Raw genomic sequence first — 17,111 nt, forward strand, 5'->3', positions numbered from 1 at the left:
CATCCCGCCAAACTCCTTCCCCAGAGCTTTCTAAGCTGTCAGCTCCGCTTTTGCTGGCGTGCCCATCCAGTCGCCACGGGATGTGACCCGACGTGTCTCTTGCCCTCAACCTCTGTTGCTGCTGTCACGCTGGTATGAAGGGTCTGAGTTCGTGTAATTCATTTTCTCGGCCTTTCTGCTGTCCGACCTCATCTGTCCCACCCGTTTCCTCAGTGCAGCCAGAATCAGCTTAATGAAACGTGTAGATAGATCTCCACGTACACGCCTTGGTTTCTCACTGTGCGTGGGGCCTGGTCCTTCCTGCTGCCGCCGCCCCCTCTTACCCTCTCTGTCTGACTGATGGTCTGTGGTCACTCATTTATACTGATTATGAGCCTGATATTTCCCTCTAGGCCATGTACTGCATGGGGGCAGGGCTAAGTTGGCTTGATTAATTAATTGTGGACTCTCTAGTGTTGGCCCCGGTGCCTGGAACATAGCGGACTCTCAAGTAGGTGTCGAACGGCATGACAGACTATTAGCCGAATCGGCCCAAAGCAGCGCATGTTTACATGATCCCACTTCCTATAGTTCTTGCCTGCTGATGATTACTCCAGAATCACGTCTGGAGTGTTTTTATCTCAATGGCTAGCTGCTGCTGTCGTACAGTGATGGGCTTGGTTTTCAGACTTGTTTCAGGGTCAACCATATGAGGGGAGAACAGTAACTGTGAGGAAATGCAGATCCTGTCATTTTGGTCTGAGACAGGTGGGTGGAGAGGAGGAGAGGTGATAGTTCTGCTGACCCACTCCGGGTGGGTCTCTGCCAGGGGACACAGAAACCTGGACGCATCTAGCTCTCAGGTATGTGTCGCTAGAACCAGGCAGCCAAGTCTTGCCTCTCTGCTCGTCTGTTGTTTCTGGTGACTGTCTTTCCCCAGCTGGCTTTGGAAAGAAAAGTTTTCCCTCCAGTGACTATTTAAATTCCCCAGCTGTGTCGTGGACACTGGCTGTATCTGCCCGTTGGCATCCACAGGCTGGGCTGCTGGCCCAGTTGGGGTACCTCACGATGCCCCCCACACTCGTAGCCATCTGACAAGCACGCAGGATGCTGGCGGGAAACTTCTCTTCACGCTCATCCCAAGTGCTGAAGATAATGTAATTCTGTCTCCCTTTTGATCCACAGTTGGTCATGTTCAGAGTTTGATCTGAATGAGATTCGCCTGATCGTTTACCAGGACTGTGAGCGGAGAGGCAGGCAAGTCTTGTTTGACTCTAAAGCTGTTCACAAGATTGAAGACGCAGCAACTCAGGTATGAAATGTGGCTTTGCTGCCATCCTTTTTGTTTGCGCTTCTAACCACCTATCGAGTCATTTATTAATCGTATTTGTGATCCTCTCCTCGGGCTGTATTGTACATTGGTATTCATGGTTCAGGGCAAACATAAGCAGAACCCCCTCTTTTTAATTATAAAATATTCTTTCATTTACAAAAATAAAAAATATTTGTGTTTTTATTGATATACACAGGTAAAACCGTTAACCCATACTCATGATAGACACTAAATAGGACTGAATTTGGTGATGAATTCAATCCAGTAGGATTTTAATGCCAAGTATATGCCTTGTAGCGGGAGAACTTGTAGTGGCAATTCATAAAGTATTAGCCTCACGGACAGGTAATAGGACATAGATCATTCCGTCCAATGTTTCTCCCCAAGAGTAAGAGGGATACGTAGTCCTGGGGTAAACAAAGTTCATTAGCACCCTACAGTTTTCCTTGCCATAGGGCACCAGTCTGATCTCACACACCGTCATCTTCCAAGTTGATTGCTTCTTAAACGAATTCACCAAGGAACCGGCTGTCTTGTGTGTGTGTGCGTGTGTGACAGAGTGCTGGTAGTGGTGGTGTGGGGCTGGCCTGGGGGGTAGGGGGGAGTCAGGGATAGAATGGGACAGAGCAGCTCTGGGTGACCCTTGGAGCCAGAACAGAAAGGCTCAAGTGATGAACTGGTCTTTTTCTATGTCCTCAGGACGCCGTTCTAAAGTGCTCCTAGATGGTCAGGCCTTCCATCCTCCTTTTAATAGCTATTCAGATGCGTACCACTTAAATAAATCCATCTGTACTTCCTCTCCTCATGCCCAGTATTTTGTTGCCTGCTCTGACCCAATTCTACCAGACCGTGGAAGTAAATGAGTAGTGAGTGCCATGGTCTTTGTCTCATCAGGGCCAGGGAGCCATTTTCCTGCTCTTTGACGGGGCATTTCTACAGGAAGGACTGTTTGGTTAGAGACAGCTGGGTAGATGCCACCAAGCTTTGAAGTGGAATTTTGCCAGGAGCTAATCATTACAGTAGTTGCTGTGCTTGTTGGGTGGGTGAGGGACCTGCTGGAGGCTCTCAGGTGAGTCACCTGGAGGCACCAATGGTAGATTGATATCAAAGCCTACATGAGCCAGCGCTTGATCTTTGTTTGGTAGACAGGACATGGTTCTCCCTTGATTCCCGACCTCATTTCCAGTTCCTCCAAGTCCTCGAGCAGATGGTTTGAGTTGAACACCCACATTGCCCCCTGGGGGTTCCCTGGGCTTGGCCCAGGTCACTGCTTTTCAAAGGGAACAGAAATAGGAACCTTGGCTCTGTCAGAGCAGTGGTGACACTAGAGTCTTGGACTTCAGCTTTCTGGGAAGGGCTCAGTGAACCAAAAAGGCACCAGAGGTCCAGGGAGGGCTGTCACATGCTGAGCCACCAGGGGTGAGTCAGGGCGCTGCTCACCCCGTCAGCTGCTGCTGCCTCTGCTGCCTGCTGGTGCCGAGTAACAGCTGGACCTGTGTGGAGGGTGTGCTCACATCAGAATGACCAGCGCCCTCCGCAGGCCACCTGGGCCAGCACAGTTTGCATTTTCCTTCATTCTTTTCCCATTTTCAGAACACCCCACCCCCACCCCGCCCTGCCCCCGGGCCCCACCTATGGCATAGGAAAACATCCTGAGTTATCTCTAGCATCTGACTGCTCTCATTTGCATTAGGCCACCAGTGTGACTGTCACATTGGAGATTAGATCCGATGCAGCCGCGTTCATGTTTCCCCAGCAAAAGCTGCACACAGCAAAGCAAGCATGACTCAAAATAGAAACAACCTGCCAGAGAGCTGCAGGAGCGGCCGGCCGTAAGAGGATCTGGCTTGGTGGGGTAGCGAGCTGACGGATGGGGGTGTGTCTTTACCCCTCGTGACAGCAATGAATCTGCCTGGGGGATAGATAGCAGACATATCTCCGTGACCCCGAATGTAAAGTCACCTTTCTGTCGCATATGTACGCAGCACAGTCGCTACTTTTTCAGAGTTTGGCTTCATCTTTCACAAACCCGCCCTCATGATTTTCTCTCTTATTTCCGTTAAGGGAGTGCTAAAAAGTCAGTGTGTCAGTAAAAATACACACCTAGGTCTTCCAAATGAATAGCTTTGCTTTCTTAATTTCTTCTACTTGGTAAAGATTTTAATTTGAAGCAGTCTCTTTCTCCTCATCAGTTTTAGAGAGTAATGCTGTACTTGGTGCTAAAAATCGTCTAGTAATAACCCAAATTGAGATCAGATCTCATTGATGATTTTAAAATATGAATTGAAATGAGTTAATATGAATGAGCAATTCAAGCAGAATAAAATCTTAGTACATAACCCTCGCCTCCTGTCTGGTGCCCTCTTCAGCATTCCCCCCACCCAAAATACCACAGACTCTTAAGAACCACCTTTTTGTTAGCAAGGAAAAGGGGGAACCATGGGAAGCAAAAAGCTTCTGGACTTTGGTGCCACCTATACATGGCATAACAGGTTGTGCAAAAGAAAGGGATTCCCAGTGAAGGGCGTGACAGGGACACCTGACTTGGCCAGCAGCACTGACCTCGCCTGTCTCCCTTCACCCAGAAAGCAGAGGATGGCCCTGTTAAAGTGTCCGCCCGGTGCTGCCAGGGAAGCAGCGGCAGCGGCGGCACCTCCTACCACGGTTCTCCTGGAGCATCTTTGCAGAATGCAAAGGAGCAGCTTCCCAAGTACCAGGTAAAAGGACCTCTCCCCTGTGGAGCATCCGTGAGGCTGAAGTCACCTGTTGGAGTTCCTCCTCAGGGAGGAAAGCCTGCTTCAGGGTTTGCCTCCGCGAGTATGAGACGACGTGGTCAGACACATGCTCCTAACTGTTTCGTGTCTGGGCTATTTTTACACTTGGTTTTTCTCTCTCACTAAAAACTTGCAGTCAAGTAGAGGCGAGCCGGCAGCATGCTTGCCAGATGAGGGAGAAGTGCACAGACGAGGTGAACCCTTCTGGTTTGTTGTCAGAGCCTGACTGACGAATGTACGGTTTCTGATTTTGCTGTAAGAACTCCGAGGATTCTGGGTGCTTTGGGGCAGCGTTGGAAAATAGAACTTGCCAGGAGAGGGAGGAAAACCTGTATAAGAGAGGAAAGAAATGGGGTGACCTGCCTTAAGTGCAAAGGACGACAGATTTGTAGCAATTTTCATGCTGTGTGTGTGTGCGTGTGTATGTGTGTGTATAGTGAGAAAGAGAGGAGAGTTACTGAGAAATACTGACTAAGTAGTTAGCAGGGAAGCAATTTCTAGTTCTTGAACAACAGAAGGGTATTCATTGATGAAGAACATGCTGGTTTTATTTTTTTGGACCCATGTGTAATTTTGCCTATCATGTCGCTGCGAAAGCAAACCAAGGAAATTACCAGCAACCACACAACTTGAGAACTTTGTTAACTTCATGGTCAGGCTTTGTAGCATGGATTTGCTGCAGGTTTCAAAACAGCTTGCACTGAAAAAAGTATCGGTGAAAATTTCACCTACCTGAGAACCTCAGTTGGCATGAGGACCTTGTGCTCAAAGAAAAAGCAGATGAAAAGATGGAAGGGGTCGGTGGGAGTTACTGATAGGGAATGTAGAAAGGCTTGGCCTGTGTCTGCGTGTAGTGAGACAAAGCTGGTGTAAACTTGAACCAGAGAGGAGCCCAGCTATAGAGGCTGAGGGTTTCTGTTTCTCTTTCCTCCTCCGCAAATACGTACCAAGTATATACATATATGTCAGTGTGCGTGTACTTGTGTGTGTAGGTGTCTGTGTTTTTGTATGTGTCTGAGTTAAAGGATGTGCTTTTGCTTGAGTGGAAAGCAAAGGAGTGGGCTGGTTATACTGTGGTTGTTTTGTGCTGCTCGTGCTGTGCCGGGCGCCTGTGCCACACCGGTATGACCGACACCCCTGCCTGTACCATGCACCAGTGCGTCACCAGCACTTCAAATAGGTGCTCAGATTCCTTTATCCAAACGCGCTCATTCTCATATCATGTTTTAATGTTATGAACATACTGTGGTATACAGACGTTTGGGTTTAGGGTTCTAAAGCCCACAGAGAGGCCTGGGCCTATGGTGTATCTTATGCAAAGAAAAATCAAAATGGTAAGCATGGATGCCGACAGTGAGGAGAGGAGCACCCGCTGAAAACAGCCCTGTGCTAGAGATGTTCTGGGAAAGAGATTCAGTAAGGAGAGTGACCAGATGTGACGGCAGTCGTGAGCAAGCAAATTACATATATTTATATAAATATAAAGATGTATTTATTTAGGCATACAGAGGTGGGTACAGGCCAGAGGAGGGGCAGTGAGAGGCTTCACCAGAGACAGAGTGGGGAGCAGAACAGGCAGATTGACGAAGTACACTGCTGAAGGGAGCAGTGGACGGTCAGGAGAGGTCTGCCGCACCATGTGGGTCACCTCCAGGGTGGGGATCGAACTCGTGCTGAAGTGGCTTTAGCTTCCACCAGGGAGGGTTGGGTTCATATATTTTTGAAATATTTTTTGTAAGACTTTAGAGCTATCTCTGGACACTCACAGAGCCCTTCCTGAAACATGTTTCTTTTCAGGGTGTGTTCTTACTCCCACATGAAGGGTCCCCAGTTTCCCCATAACCTATTGGGCCTTCTCATTGGAGTTTGTAATGGGGATAATGAAGATATTCATTTCTTGTAACTAGACTTAAAATGCACTTTGGTACAAACATATTGGTACAAATTAAAAATCATGAACGTTAGCAGAACATTTGGTCCAAAAAGAGGCAGCTCCTCTTCTGGATTAAGACTGTAAATGGATCCCGTGCTGCTTTGAGAAGTGGTTTTCATCACCCACTAAACTAAGGAAAGACACCGGTGGCCACGTGATCCCCTGTTGGGCCGGGCATCGTGTTGTGCCTCATACTGATTTTGGTTTCTTTCATGCATATTAGTATACAAGACCAGCGTCTGATGTCAACATGCTGGGAGAAATGATGTTTGGTTCAGTTGCAATGAGTTACAAAGGCTCTACCTTAAAGATACACTATATAAGGTGAGTTTGGGCCGCTCTGTCTCCTAGTTGGGAGAAGTGGGCTGTGATTTTGACTCCTTTCAAAAATGCCTTTCTCCCCTGTTTCTCTCCAGGTCTCCTCCACAACTGATGATTAGTAAAGTCTTCTCTGCTAGAATGGGCAGCTTCTGTGGGAGCACAAATAAGTAAGTGTGGGGTTTTCCTCCTGGGCCCCCCCTCTATTTTTTAAAGTGGCTATTTCTGAGGGGAGTCATTCTTGGTCCACATTAATGAAAGGATTTAAAAAGTGGCCACTGTCATCTAACACGTAATGATTATGAAAAGGTCTTTGAGTTTATAGAGGTCTGGTTATGTACTTTGGGTCTTTTCATTTCGGAAGAAACGGGTAGGTGACTGGCAGTAGGAACAGCTCAGATAAGTCACAGTTCCTTTGACCTCTTCATGCAGCATTATCCTTGGAGTCGTTATTTCTATTTGTTAATGAATACAATAAATTACTAAAATCTTCTTCACTCATGTTTGTGTTTATGCTTGATTTCAGAACTTTTTATAAAGTTAATGTTATGTCCTCTTTCTGGGAAAAGAAGTTGCTGAATTTTCATAGATGTTAACTAAGCGTTAAAAATAATTCCATATATTCATTTTGAAAGCTTATGTAAAATTGTCCGTGAAGTGAATAGCGACATGTTGGGTGCCAGTCGTGAAAGCAGAATTTAGAAATCAATAGCAGTATCCTCATGTCAGTCACCAGAGCGAAAATTCATCGTCTGGTGTCCTCTCGGGAATGTGAAGCTGCTAGAGATGGGTTGTTTACGTTTATAGTTGAGCTACCTACGAAAACATTTGCTTGGCCTCCAACAAATCACTCTTTATTTTTATTCATTGGTAAAGAAAAGTCTGAGCAACTAACTGTTAAGTTGTCTTTGTGAGTCTGGTTGAAAACAGGTTTAATTCATCTCAACTTCTTCCCCTCTCTCTCCCTGGCTTGCCCTTCTTGGATTTAGCTTGCAAGACAGCTTTGAATACATCAACCAAGATCCTAACTTGGGAAAACTGAACACAAATCAGAATAATTTGGGTCCTTGTCGTACTGGAAGTAACCTAGGTAAAATCAGCCACAGAAACGGGCTCTTCCCTCCCAAAAGCCACTGTTGTGGGTGTGTTTCACTGTATTTTCGTTTGTTGTGTGGTGGTTGTTTTTTGCATTATCTTTAATCTGTGTGTATTTTTGTGTGTGTACTTCGTTTGCCCTCTTCTGTGTGTTTCTCTCTAGGTCTGCTGCAAGCTTGCGGCAGCAAACTGCTGCAGGGGGTAGCTGAAGGAGGACCCCTCCAGCTCACCCGGAGTGCTTCTTTCTTTGCAGGTTTGTGTGGCATGCAGCGGACAGTGTGGCCCGCACACTTATCAGTACATCCTGTGCAGACCTTTAGAAAAAAATCCTAGTTGGTGCCTCTTTAGAAATCCAACGGGCTCTTGAGATACTAGTTTCAAATGCAACCACCTTTGTGGTGTTCTGAAAATTCCACCAGTGAACCTCTACTGTAGATATCTTTACTAATACCCCAGAGTAAGCTGATTTCGATCTCAAATGAGCCCTTAGTGTTTCTAAGAGGATTATGTCTTCTGATTTTCCTGGGCCTCTTCTGCTATAAAATGTTCCCTTTTGCTGTGGGATCCTTTACTCATTTACTCACCGGCACCTTTATCAGCACCATTTCTTCAAAAGTCACTGATTGGAGCATGGATGGTCACTTGCTCTTGCGTTCACTCTCGCTTTTGCATGTGAGTAGTTTAAATGCAGTTTTTAGGTTCTTTACAGGTATGATCATCTTGGTCTCTGTGGGGAGGTAAATTCTGAGGTTTAATGAGACTTGCCTGCTTGTGCTGTTGAATGTCGGTTGTAGTCTTGGCATGATGAGCGAAGGTGGGGACTCTGGTGTTACTAACACCAAAGGGTTGTGTTTATGGCAGATGTATTATTCTTCATTCTGTTATTTGTACTCTGTATCCTGAAATATGCTGAGCACCATAGTTAACTGACACCCTAGAGAAACTGACACCCTCCCACCTACTCTGAGTGAGGATAACATGTTTATATACTCTTTAAAATTGTGAAAATAAACATGCATTAAAAAATAGCTAGCAAGTATAATAACCAGGCTGGGCCCTGGGCTTCTTGAACATTGGAAAACCTCATCTACCCTCTAACTCAGTAAGTTTAGGTGAAACTAAAGCTTTCCTAGAAGTCTGTGATACTTTAGAGTGTTTTCCAAAATTCATGCCAGAACATGGGTTTTTTTCTAAGTAACTACCAGAATGCTGAATATGGATATATTTTGGAAAAGAAGTGGGGGAAGAAATATCTGAAACTGAGTCTGTGTTTTCTGTCTGCCAAAAGAGTAGACTTTAAACAGAGAGACATTTTTTAAATTTATGAAATGGTTTTCAAGTGTTTTCTCTGAAGTTGCCTATATTTTCTACCGAAGCTGATTATAAACATTTTAAAGATACAGTGCTATTTAAATACTACTAGTAGTGAGGCAAGTGGCTAAATGTATTTGCTTGAGAATGTTCATTGCATCAACTACATGCATAGTTTATTATTCAGTTTTTTGTTTTTTAAAGAAATGAGCATCACTCAAAAAAATGTACATGCTACAATAGGAGAGAGTTAAAGGTAGTTTGTTCTTGAGTCTGTTTTCTTCCTACTCTTCCATCTTCTTTTTATGTGTCCACTTTTGCTTTCTGGTTAATTTCTACGTAGACTTAAAGCAAATCATCAATCGCTGTAGCCTATTTTGCAATGTAAAAATGACTGCCATCGTTCTTAACCATCTATGGAGAGTCCAATAACGTGGTTTCCTTTTGTCTTTATCTCAGCTCACAGCACACCTGTTGACATGCCAAGCAGAGGCCAGAATGAAGACAGGGACAGTGGCATTGCTCGCTCAGGTACTTCCTTTTGTTGGTTTAGCTAATAGGGTGAGCACTCCAGAAAGGTGCAGTAGGTGGGAACCATACGACAGATCAGCCTCATCTTCTGGCCTGCTTGTTTTCCTGCTCTATATTCTAAGATGGTCTCACAAGTCTAAAGAAGTCCTTAAGAGTGTGCGCACAAGTGACCTTGTGTAAAGGAACATTTTAAATGATAATCTCATTCATACTTTTTTTTTTTAAGATTTATTTATTCATGCTTACAGAACTGGAGTACAGGCCAGAGGTATGGTGGGTGAGAGGGTTCACCAGAGACAGAGTAGGGAGCAGATTAGGGAGATCTACTGAAATACACTACTGAGGGGAGCAGCGGTCAGGTCAGGAGAGGTCTGCCACACCATGTGGGTTATTCCTTGGCCAGGGATCGAACTCGTGCTGCAGTGGTTTGGTGAGCTTCATAATGTGGTGCTTTAACTGGCTGCGCCACCAGGGAAGGCCCTCATTCATACTTTTTAAACACTATTAACAGCAGTTTATGCCAAACTTTGTCTTTATTCCATGAATTTTGGGAAGTACTAAGACAATAAAGTAAATATAAGCAGTTTATTTAAAATTTAATATTCATAGATATATACTTATAACAAATTTGAGAACCATTTTTTTCTAGTGTCATTGTGGGAAATGGGAACTAGGCTAGGAGGCAAAGGAAGACATTGTTGCTTGCAAGTGACTGGCATCAACCTAAATGTCTATCTCTGGGGATGGGTTCAATCATATGCGTGCCAGTAAAGGAGTGTAATGTGGTGGGTACCAGGCTTGAGGCAACTCAGCATGCATTGAAATAGAAATAGTCTCTTAGAAATTTATATGTGTGTGTGTGTGTGTGTGTGTGTATTCAGAAGGGTAGTTTTATTATAAAAGGGGAAGGGAGGGGGAGGGTGCTCGCACAGACACCAGCAGGCAGAAAGAGCTGCTCCTGAAAGGGACGGTTTTGTTAAAAGGGAGCCCACACACAGCCGAGGGCTGCCTCCTGCTGCTCTGCAGAGGGAGAAGCTGGTCAAGAGAAACACCTGCATAGTCACAGGCGGGCAGGAGAGCTGCTCTCTTAGAGATGTTTAAGTGAAAAGATGTGTCAGCATAGTCATAGCCAACTGTCATTTATTGTTTCCAAACAAAATAAACATGTGCAATAAATAAACCTATAAGGTCAGTGTAATTTCAGTATAAATTCCTATGAAGGCAGACAAAATAACTCATACACACACACAGAGATATTGACGAACAAAAATAAAGAATCTTATGCCTTACAAAGTCTTTGTAGACACTTCTTTCTTAGGGCACAAGTAATGGATACAAAGTCTGGAAGTTACAGTTTGATCATCAAGGCTGAGCTAGAGTTGATGTCCTCCATAAGGAACTAACAACTTAAGATGTTTTTCAGTGGAATATTACTTTGTACTAAAAAGAGTGATCAAACTATGAGACAACTTGGAAGAAATTTAAATGCATACCGCTTAATAAAAGAAGCCAATCTGAAAAAGCTATATACTATGTAAGTTCAATGATAATACATTCAGGAAAAGACAAAAAAACTATGGAGAACACAGCGGAGTCAGTGGTTGCCATGGAAACAGGAGGCCTGAATTGGTGGAGTACAAAGCCTTTTTAGGGTGAAATTATGCTTTAGGATACTGTAGTAGTGAGTAGTTGTCATAATTAGTCATCAGACTGCAGAGAATATGCAATACCAAGTGTGAACCCTAATGTGGAATATGGAGTCTGGGTAAAAATGATGTATAAATGTAGGTTCATTAATCATAATCCGGTGGGAGGGTTGGTAAAGAGGCAGGGAGGCTGAGGTTATATGGAAAATCTGTGTACCATCCATTCAGATTTGCTGTTAAAGGAAGGTCTACTTTTAAAATTTGGAGAAGTTTTAAAGTCATGGTAGCGAAAACATTTTGTCTGTTTATTCAGGGGGCTTGGCAGGAACTTTATTAAACTTAAAGAACCTGTCATGTCTTTGAGAGCTTTATAGCCTTAAAGTCATTTTTCAGGCTGGCAACTAAATGTGTCTACTAAAATTTGATCTGTTAGTTTGATTAAAATTGAAAATTTCCTATCAAACAACGATTACAGTACTGCTCATTGACCTTAAGTGATTTTCTTCTGGTGTACTTAGAAATGGAACTGCTGAGCCTTAAGGAACCTGGTATTTTTTTCAAGAGTTTAACTAAGCAACAGCCCCAAGAGAAGTGCCGTCAGAGTTGCAGCTAACAGATCCCAGGAGTGGGGGCGCAGGGCCTCTGTGCCGCAGACGTGTCCGGCGCTGTGTTTCAGAGCTGCTCCACCACCCAGAGGACGGAACAGGACATTTTTAATGGAGCTGTGATTTTTTCCTCTAATGCTTTTTCCTATCATAATTAATGAGTAAGGCACCACTGACCTTCACATCAGACTTTCTTGCTCACTCCCTTCCTGCAGCACTATTTCTTGAGCATCTGCACATGATGGACGCTTTTCTACCAGATGGTGGTCAGGCAGACATGATTCTTGACCTCGAGGAATTGATATCAGATCAAGAGACAAGACAGCAAACAGTAAAATGTAGGCCAGCACTTGCCACTACGGGAAATCTGACGATCGGGGTGCTGGTGGAAGACCCTTCTCAGGAAGTGAAATTCTGCCTAGGACTTGAATGCCAGTGATAACAGGTTTTGTGAGGATCAGAGCAAAGAGTGTTTCAGGCAGAGCGGGGTGGGAACAGGTTTGGAGCTTTGTGTCAAAGGCAGAGAAGGAAGGCAGGAAGGCAGGAGTCACTGAGAGGAGCGTGGTGGCGATGACCTGGAAGCGGAAGTAAGCAGCTGCAATGGACGTCACACCCTGACCTGTTAATCGGTCGTTGATGCGAGCACTTCCAAGCCCACAGAGCAGTGCCTTGCCCCCACTGCAGAAGAGACAGAAGACTGAGTTAGTGCCTGTAGTACCCTCCCCCACTTTCTCCTGGCAAGTAAGGTCAGTTGAGCAGCCTCAGAACTTGTTGCTTCAGGCCACTGTTGACTTGCCAAGTTCAGACTTGACCCTGAACATTTGCCATAGCTCTGTTCCTGCACCATCCCAGGATTTGATACCATAATCACAGCTTGTTTGTTTTCAGCAGCATTAATAATCCAACCTCAAAACTTTCCAGAGGAGAAATTGCTGCTGCTTCTGGACCCGTGACTTTTGCCCTCCTTCTTCCAGTGTCATGGCTGTTCCTTGTGATGCCATATTCTGTGTTTATCTTGTAATCCCCTGGAGTTTTTGTTCCTTTTTTCCTGTGATGCGAGTTCCAGGAGGGCAGACCTTCCTCTAGTCCCAGATTGACTGCGCTGTCCCCAGCCATGTGGCCTGGCCGTCATGGCTGCCCAGAAGCTCTTTGAATGAGGAGGGGAAAATCTGTCCATCCGTAGGCACAAGGAGAAAAACCGCATTGATTTTAAAAGCAATTATTGCTATTATTTACTTCCTTTCCTATGGAGTATTTGGGGTGCCCTCCCCTTTGTCTGTTTCCATGACTGTTTCATGTTGGCATTTAGGTCTTAGCTGAGAAAATATTGTTTTCATAAAGGTGTTCACTGATCAATGACTTAAAAAATTTACCTTTGCCCTCGTTGCTTAAAGATTTGTACTAATTTTTCCAGTAACTGCAGTCAGAAATCATTTTGTTTATTCTTAACCCCTCAGAAGCTCTGAAGAGATTATATCTATTAATTTTCTGCCCTAAGCACCTAGCGTGGTGCCTGGCTCTTAGGCAGTGCTCAGTGAATATCTTTGTATCACTGGATTTGACTTAAGGGTTTCAGAACATTCTTAGGTCGAATCTACTACAGTGTTCCTAGTCAGCTTTCAAAATAGCAAATTTATTTTAGGAGAAAGCCACACACTTATCTTGAACTTGCAGGGCACAGAGCTAAAAGAGCCAGTCATGGGCATTTCATTCAGTCAGACGTACCCTTTTGTTTTTTTTAAAGATTTGTTTGTTTATTCATACAGAACTCTGGGGTACAGGCCAGAGGTGCAGAGGCAGTGAGAGGATTCACCAGAGACAGAGTGGAGAGAAGAACATGCAAATTGACAAAGTACACTGTTGAGGAGAGTAGTGGGCGGTCAGGAGAAGTCTGCCATGCCACGTGGGTCACCTCCGGGGCAGGCGGGGATTGAACTCATGCGGAAGTGGCTTTAGCTTCTTAGTGCTGTGTTCTAACCCTCTGCGTCACCAGGGAAGGCCCCAGATGTACCCTTTTTTCTGTATTGTTAACCTCCACAGAAATAAGCAAATGCTGGTCGAAGAACCCTCCTCAGACAGGAGAATGGGGATGAAAGCACAGTTTTTAAAATTCAGAGTTAGCAGATATAAAATGTAAATCTCCTGGTGATGTGATTTTGGCTAATTATTTTTCTAATTTTTTCCTCTAAAAGTATTCTAAAAAGAAACGTGACACTAAAAATATTAAGTAGCGTTAGACTTAGCGCCTTTAAAGCTGAAACTGAGCCTATGAATAATTTAACTTAAAGTCTCACGTTTTTATAACCGAGGCACCCATTTAAAGAATTTTTTTCCCAACTCTCAGAAACCACTGGGCGCACAGCAGGGCTCAGCCCTCCTCACTTAAAGGTCATCAGAGCTCTTCAGCCCTCTCAGGGGCCATCTGCTGGGCAGCCGTCTCTCCACTCCCCTCTCAGGTGACTCCCTCCGAGTGGCCCAGGTCCCCCACCTTCCAGCTGAGCCAGCCAGCCACCATGGGCACCGATGGAACCATCTGATCCACCCTTTTCTCATGAAAAGGACATTGAGTGTCCGGCCAACACTGAACCTGTGCTCGCATTTGCAAGTTTGTGTATTGTCTTCCAAGAACTTGAGCCCGCCAATGACAGACCACAGTACTTTTAGATAAAAAATTACTAAATGACACTAAAATGTCTTTGTGATAAGGAAATGATTGAGAGCCCTGTACCAGCATTTTGGTTTAATACTTCATTTATTTGACATAAAATGATTATTCAGCATTTTATAATGAGAAAAGGAATCTTTTTTTATTACTTTTAATTCTCTTTTCTTTCATCTCAGTTATGAATCCTAGGTTCCTTCATAATTAATCAGAACCATAACCTTTCAGTACTCCAAAATGTCCTACTAGGTCTGCCTTTCCCAAGAAACTGCCAGAGGGAGTGAATCACTAACTTTTATTATGTCAGGAACTGGGCTAAGCATTTTACTTGTATCGATTTGTAAACCTTACAGGAACCTTATGAATTAGGTCAGTGTTTTTTTAACTTTCCTTTTGTCTGCAGCCCGTGATAATGGATTTTCATCTTGCTCCAGTAGCATACATTGCATGTGTAGTAAAGAGTAGTTTCCTCGGGTGGTATTAATCGGCAGTGCATTTTCTTCTTTTTAAATGTTGGCTTCGATCCATTAAACAGTTCACAACCCACTAGCTCCTTGCTGTTCTCATGAAAAATACTGAGGTACTTTATTGTCCCCATCCCAAGTGTCGCAGCTGGCGAATAACAGACCTAAGGTTGGAACCAGGAACCTGGGCTCTTATTCCATGCACTAAATTGAATTATACAGCAACATAGACAGTTTCAAGAATAAACTGACCACGGTCATCGCTACAACTTGCTTCTGTGACAGAAGGGGAAAAAAATGTTTACCATATAAAATAACCACCCATCAGACCTATCCTCCATCTTCCAAGAATTTGATTTGCTTAGCATGAGACAGCAGGCCTTGAAGGTTTTAGGGTGGAAAGGTCGTCTGGACATCATAGAGCACTTGAGAACTTTGGGTGAAATATCTAATGGGGAGGTTGTATTAACCAATTGTATAGGTCTTTAAGAAATAATACTCCCCTGGCTTCCTTCAAAATCTTCAGGAAAATCTCCCACTTAGTGATACTTGAAATGTGGACTTGATTCTGGAGATTCTAGAATTTCACCTTTGGCTGAAAGCTTGAACAGAGGTTAAGAGCTTCTGCTGAGAACAGAGTCTCGCCACCCTGCTGAAGCCAGCTCGCCTGTATGCCGTGAAGAACTGCCATACATTCAGTTAAAATTTACTAACTGCCTGTCATGTCAGGCACTGTCCTGGGTACCAGGGAATACAAATTGAGTAAGATCTACCTGACAAGATTTTTATCATTATTGACTGCATTCAAAAAAAGGCATCTTCCAGAGCTGTGTTGTAGAAAATCTCAGTTGTTATCAGTATGTCAGAATTTTGTAATTTTGTCTGGGGGACAGTCTTTGCTCTTCCCACCACTAGATCCCAATTGCCTGGCACAAAGTAGACATTTGGCATCCGCCTGTTGATAATTAAGAGCAAGTAACTCAAGTTGGGGAGTCTGGTACTTTCTATCTGCCCCTAAAGGTTTAAATGTAAATGTAATATGTTTATGTGGGGATTCTGGCTTAGTCAGCCATACCCATGAGCATGCTATGCTATACTTATTTCAATCAGTTCCCTTTGTCCTGTGATTTGCTTCTGGAAATGTTGACCAGCCATCAGTAACACCCTGTTTACTCGTCCCCTGATTGGGTGACACTTCAGTGTTGAATTCCTTAATCCTTAGGAGGTAAAAGGAAAACAAGTCTGTCTTACTCAATTCCTCCAAACCACTAGATGTTGGTAATGCAGCTGAGATAGGAACAAAAGCCCTTTGCCTGCCTGGAAGGGACCAGCCCCTCCCTGTCTGTTAGAGAAATCAGTTTGCACTTAGAGCCCACTTGCGCTTGCGGTGGACTGTGTATGGGAGGAAGCAGCGAGAGGCGTAGAGGCAAATAAGTAATCCAACCAGAAAATATATTTAAAACTAGAGCTTGCTTTTTCATAGCCAACAAAGTAACTGGAGGGCTGAGAGAAAGGAGGACAAGTATTATCTATTTGGAGATGTGAAGGAAAGGTAGGTAGAAGGCAGGGGATACTATGTTGAGGAAATATTATTAGCCTAGATTTCACCTCAAAATATAGGGCTTTTGTTTTTTAATTGAAATTTTAGGCCAAATTATGTATGGCATTAATTACCAGTTAACTAAACAGTCAGAAACCTACAGGCTAACGTGATGGAATGTGTAGTAAGTATTTTGGAGTTTTAATGTGGGACCGGATAATTGATGTTCTTGCTGTATCTGAAATCCCAGTTTCTTTTCACTTGTCTTCCTTCTAAAAGGATGTTTTCTTTGCCGTAAGTGAGAGAAGTTATAGTCTCCCCCCACTGGATGTCGCTGGTAAAACCTGAGTTTTTCTTTAACTAGATGCATGCAGGCTCGTACTTAACTTTCACATGGTCTTCATGGTCTTCCCCACAGCCTCTCTGAGCAGCCTTTTGATTACACCTTTCCCATCTCCAAGCTCCTCGACATCCTCTTCCAGTAGCTACCAGCGCCGCTGGCTTCGGAGTCAGACAACAAGTCTAGAAAATGGCATCATTCCAAGGAGGTGAGTGGCAGGTTTCCTTTTGCCGAGAAGGTTCTGGTGAAGGCAGCTTGATGCAGCTGGCAAGACTCTGTGCTCCTGGGGTAATGGGGGAAAGGGAGCTCAACTAGCCCAAAAATGTACCTGTTAGAAGTTTTCTAGAATAAATAAAACCTAAAAAACAATCTCCTGGTTTGGAAAACACCAGGAAATACCTGGGTGGGTCTGTGGTGTATGAGGTAGGTCTGGCATTAATTTAAAATGAGTACATTCTCTTACTCAGCTCTCTTCAAGATGTAGAGGCAGAAGGGGGATAAGTCTCTTCTTAGCTCACGGTAATATTGGTGTGGTCTTGGAAAATATGTGAACTCAAAGGTTGCAACATGCTGCTTTTTT

The 17,111-nt window shown here is 44.1% G+C and overlaps 1 protein-coding gene across 1 annotated transcript in view; it reads left to right on the forward strand.

The window, feature by feature from the left end:
• Window positions 1–1,201: 1,201 nt before the first annotated feature.
• The window catches only part of FNIP2 (folliculin interacting protein 2), a 56,097-nt gene continuing 40,187 nt past the window's right edge, over window positions 1,202–17,111 (forward strand). The window contains exons 1-8 of the mRNA XM_012726834.1: window positions 1,202–1,291; window positions 3,898–4,029; window positions 6,243–6,343; window positions 6,436–6,507; window positions 7,327–7,427; window positions 7,596–7,685; window positions 9,203–9,274; window positions 16,610–16,739. Of these exons, the coding sequence (XP_012582288.1) occupies window positions 6,270–6,343; window positions 6,436–6,507; window positions 7,327–7,427; window positions 7,596–7,685; window positions 9,203–9,274; window positions 16,610–16,739 (539 nt within the window). The 5' untranslated portion in view covers window positions 1,202–1,291; window positions 3,898–4,029; window positions 6,243–6,269. The remainder of the gene's footprint in view (window positions 1,292–3,897; window positions 4,030–6,242; window positions 6,344–6,435; window positions 6,508–7,326; window positions 7,428–7,595; window positions 7,686–9,202; window positions 9,275–16,609; window positions 16,740–17,111) is intronic.

The sequence above is a fragment of the Condylura cristata genome, unplaced genomic scaffold (assembly GCF_000260355.1).
Source record: "Condylura cristata isolate star-nosed mole 26May11 unplaced genomic scaffold, ConCri1.0 scaffold00018, whole genome shotgun sequence".
NCBI lineage: Eukaryota > Metazoa > Chordata > Mammalia > Eulipotyphla > Talpidae > Condylura > Condylura cristata.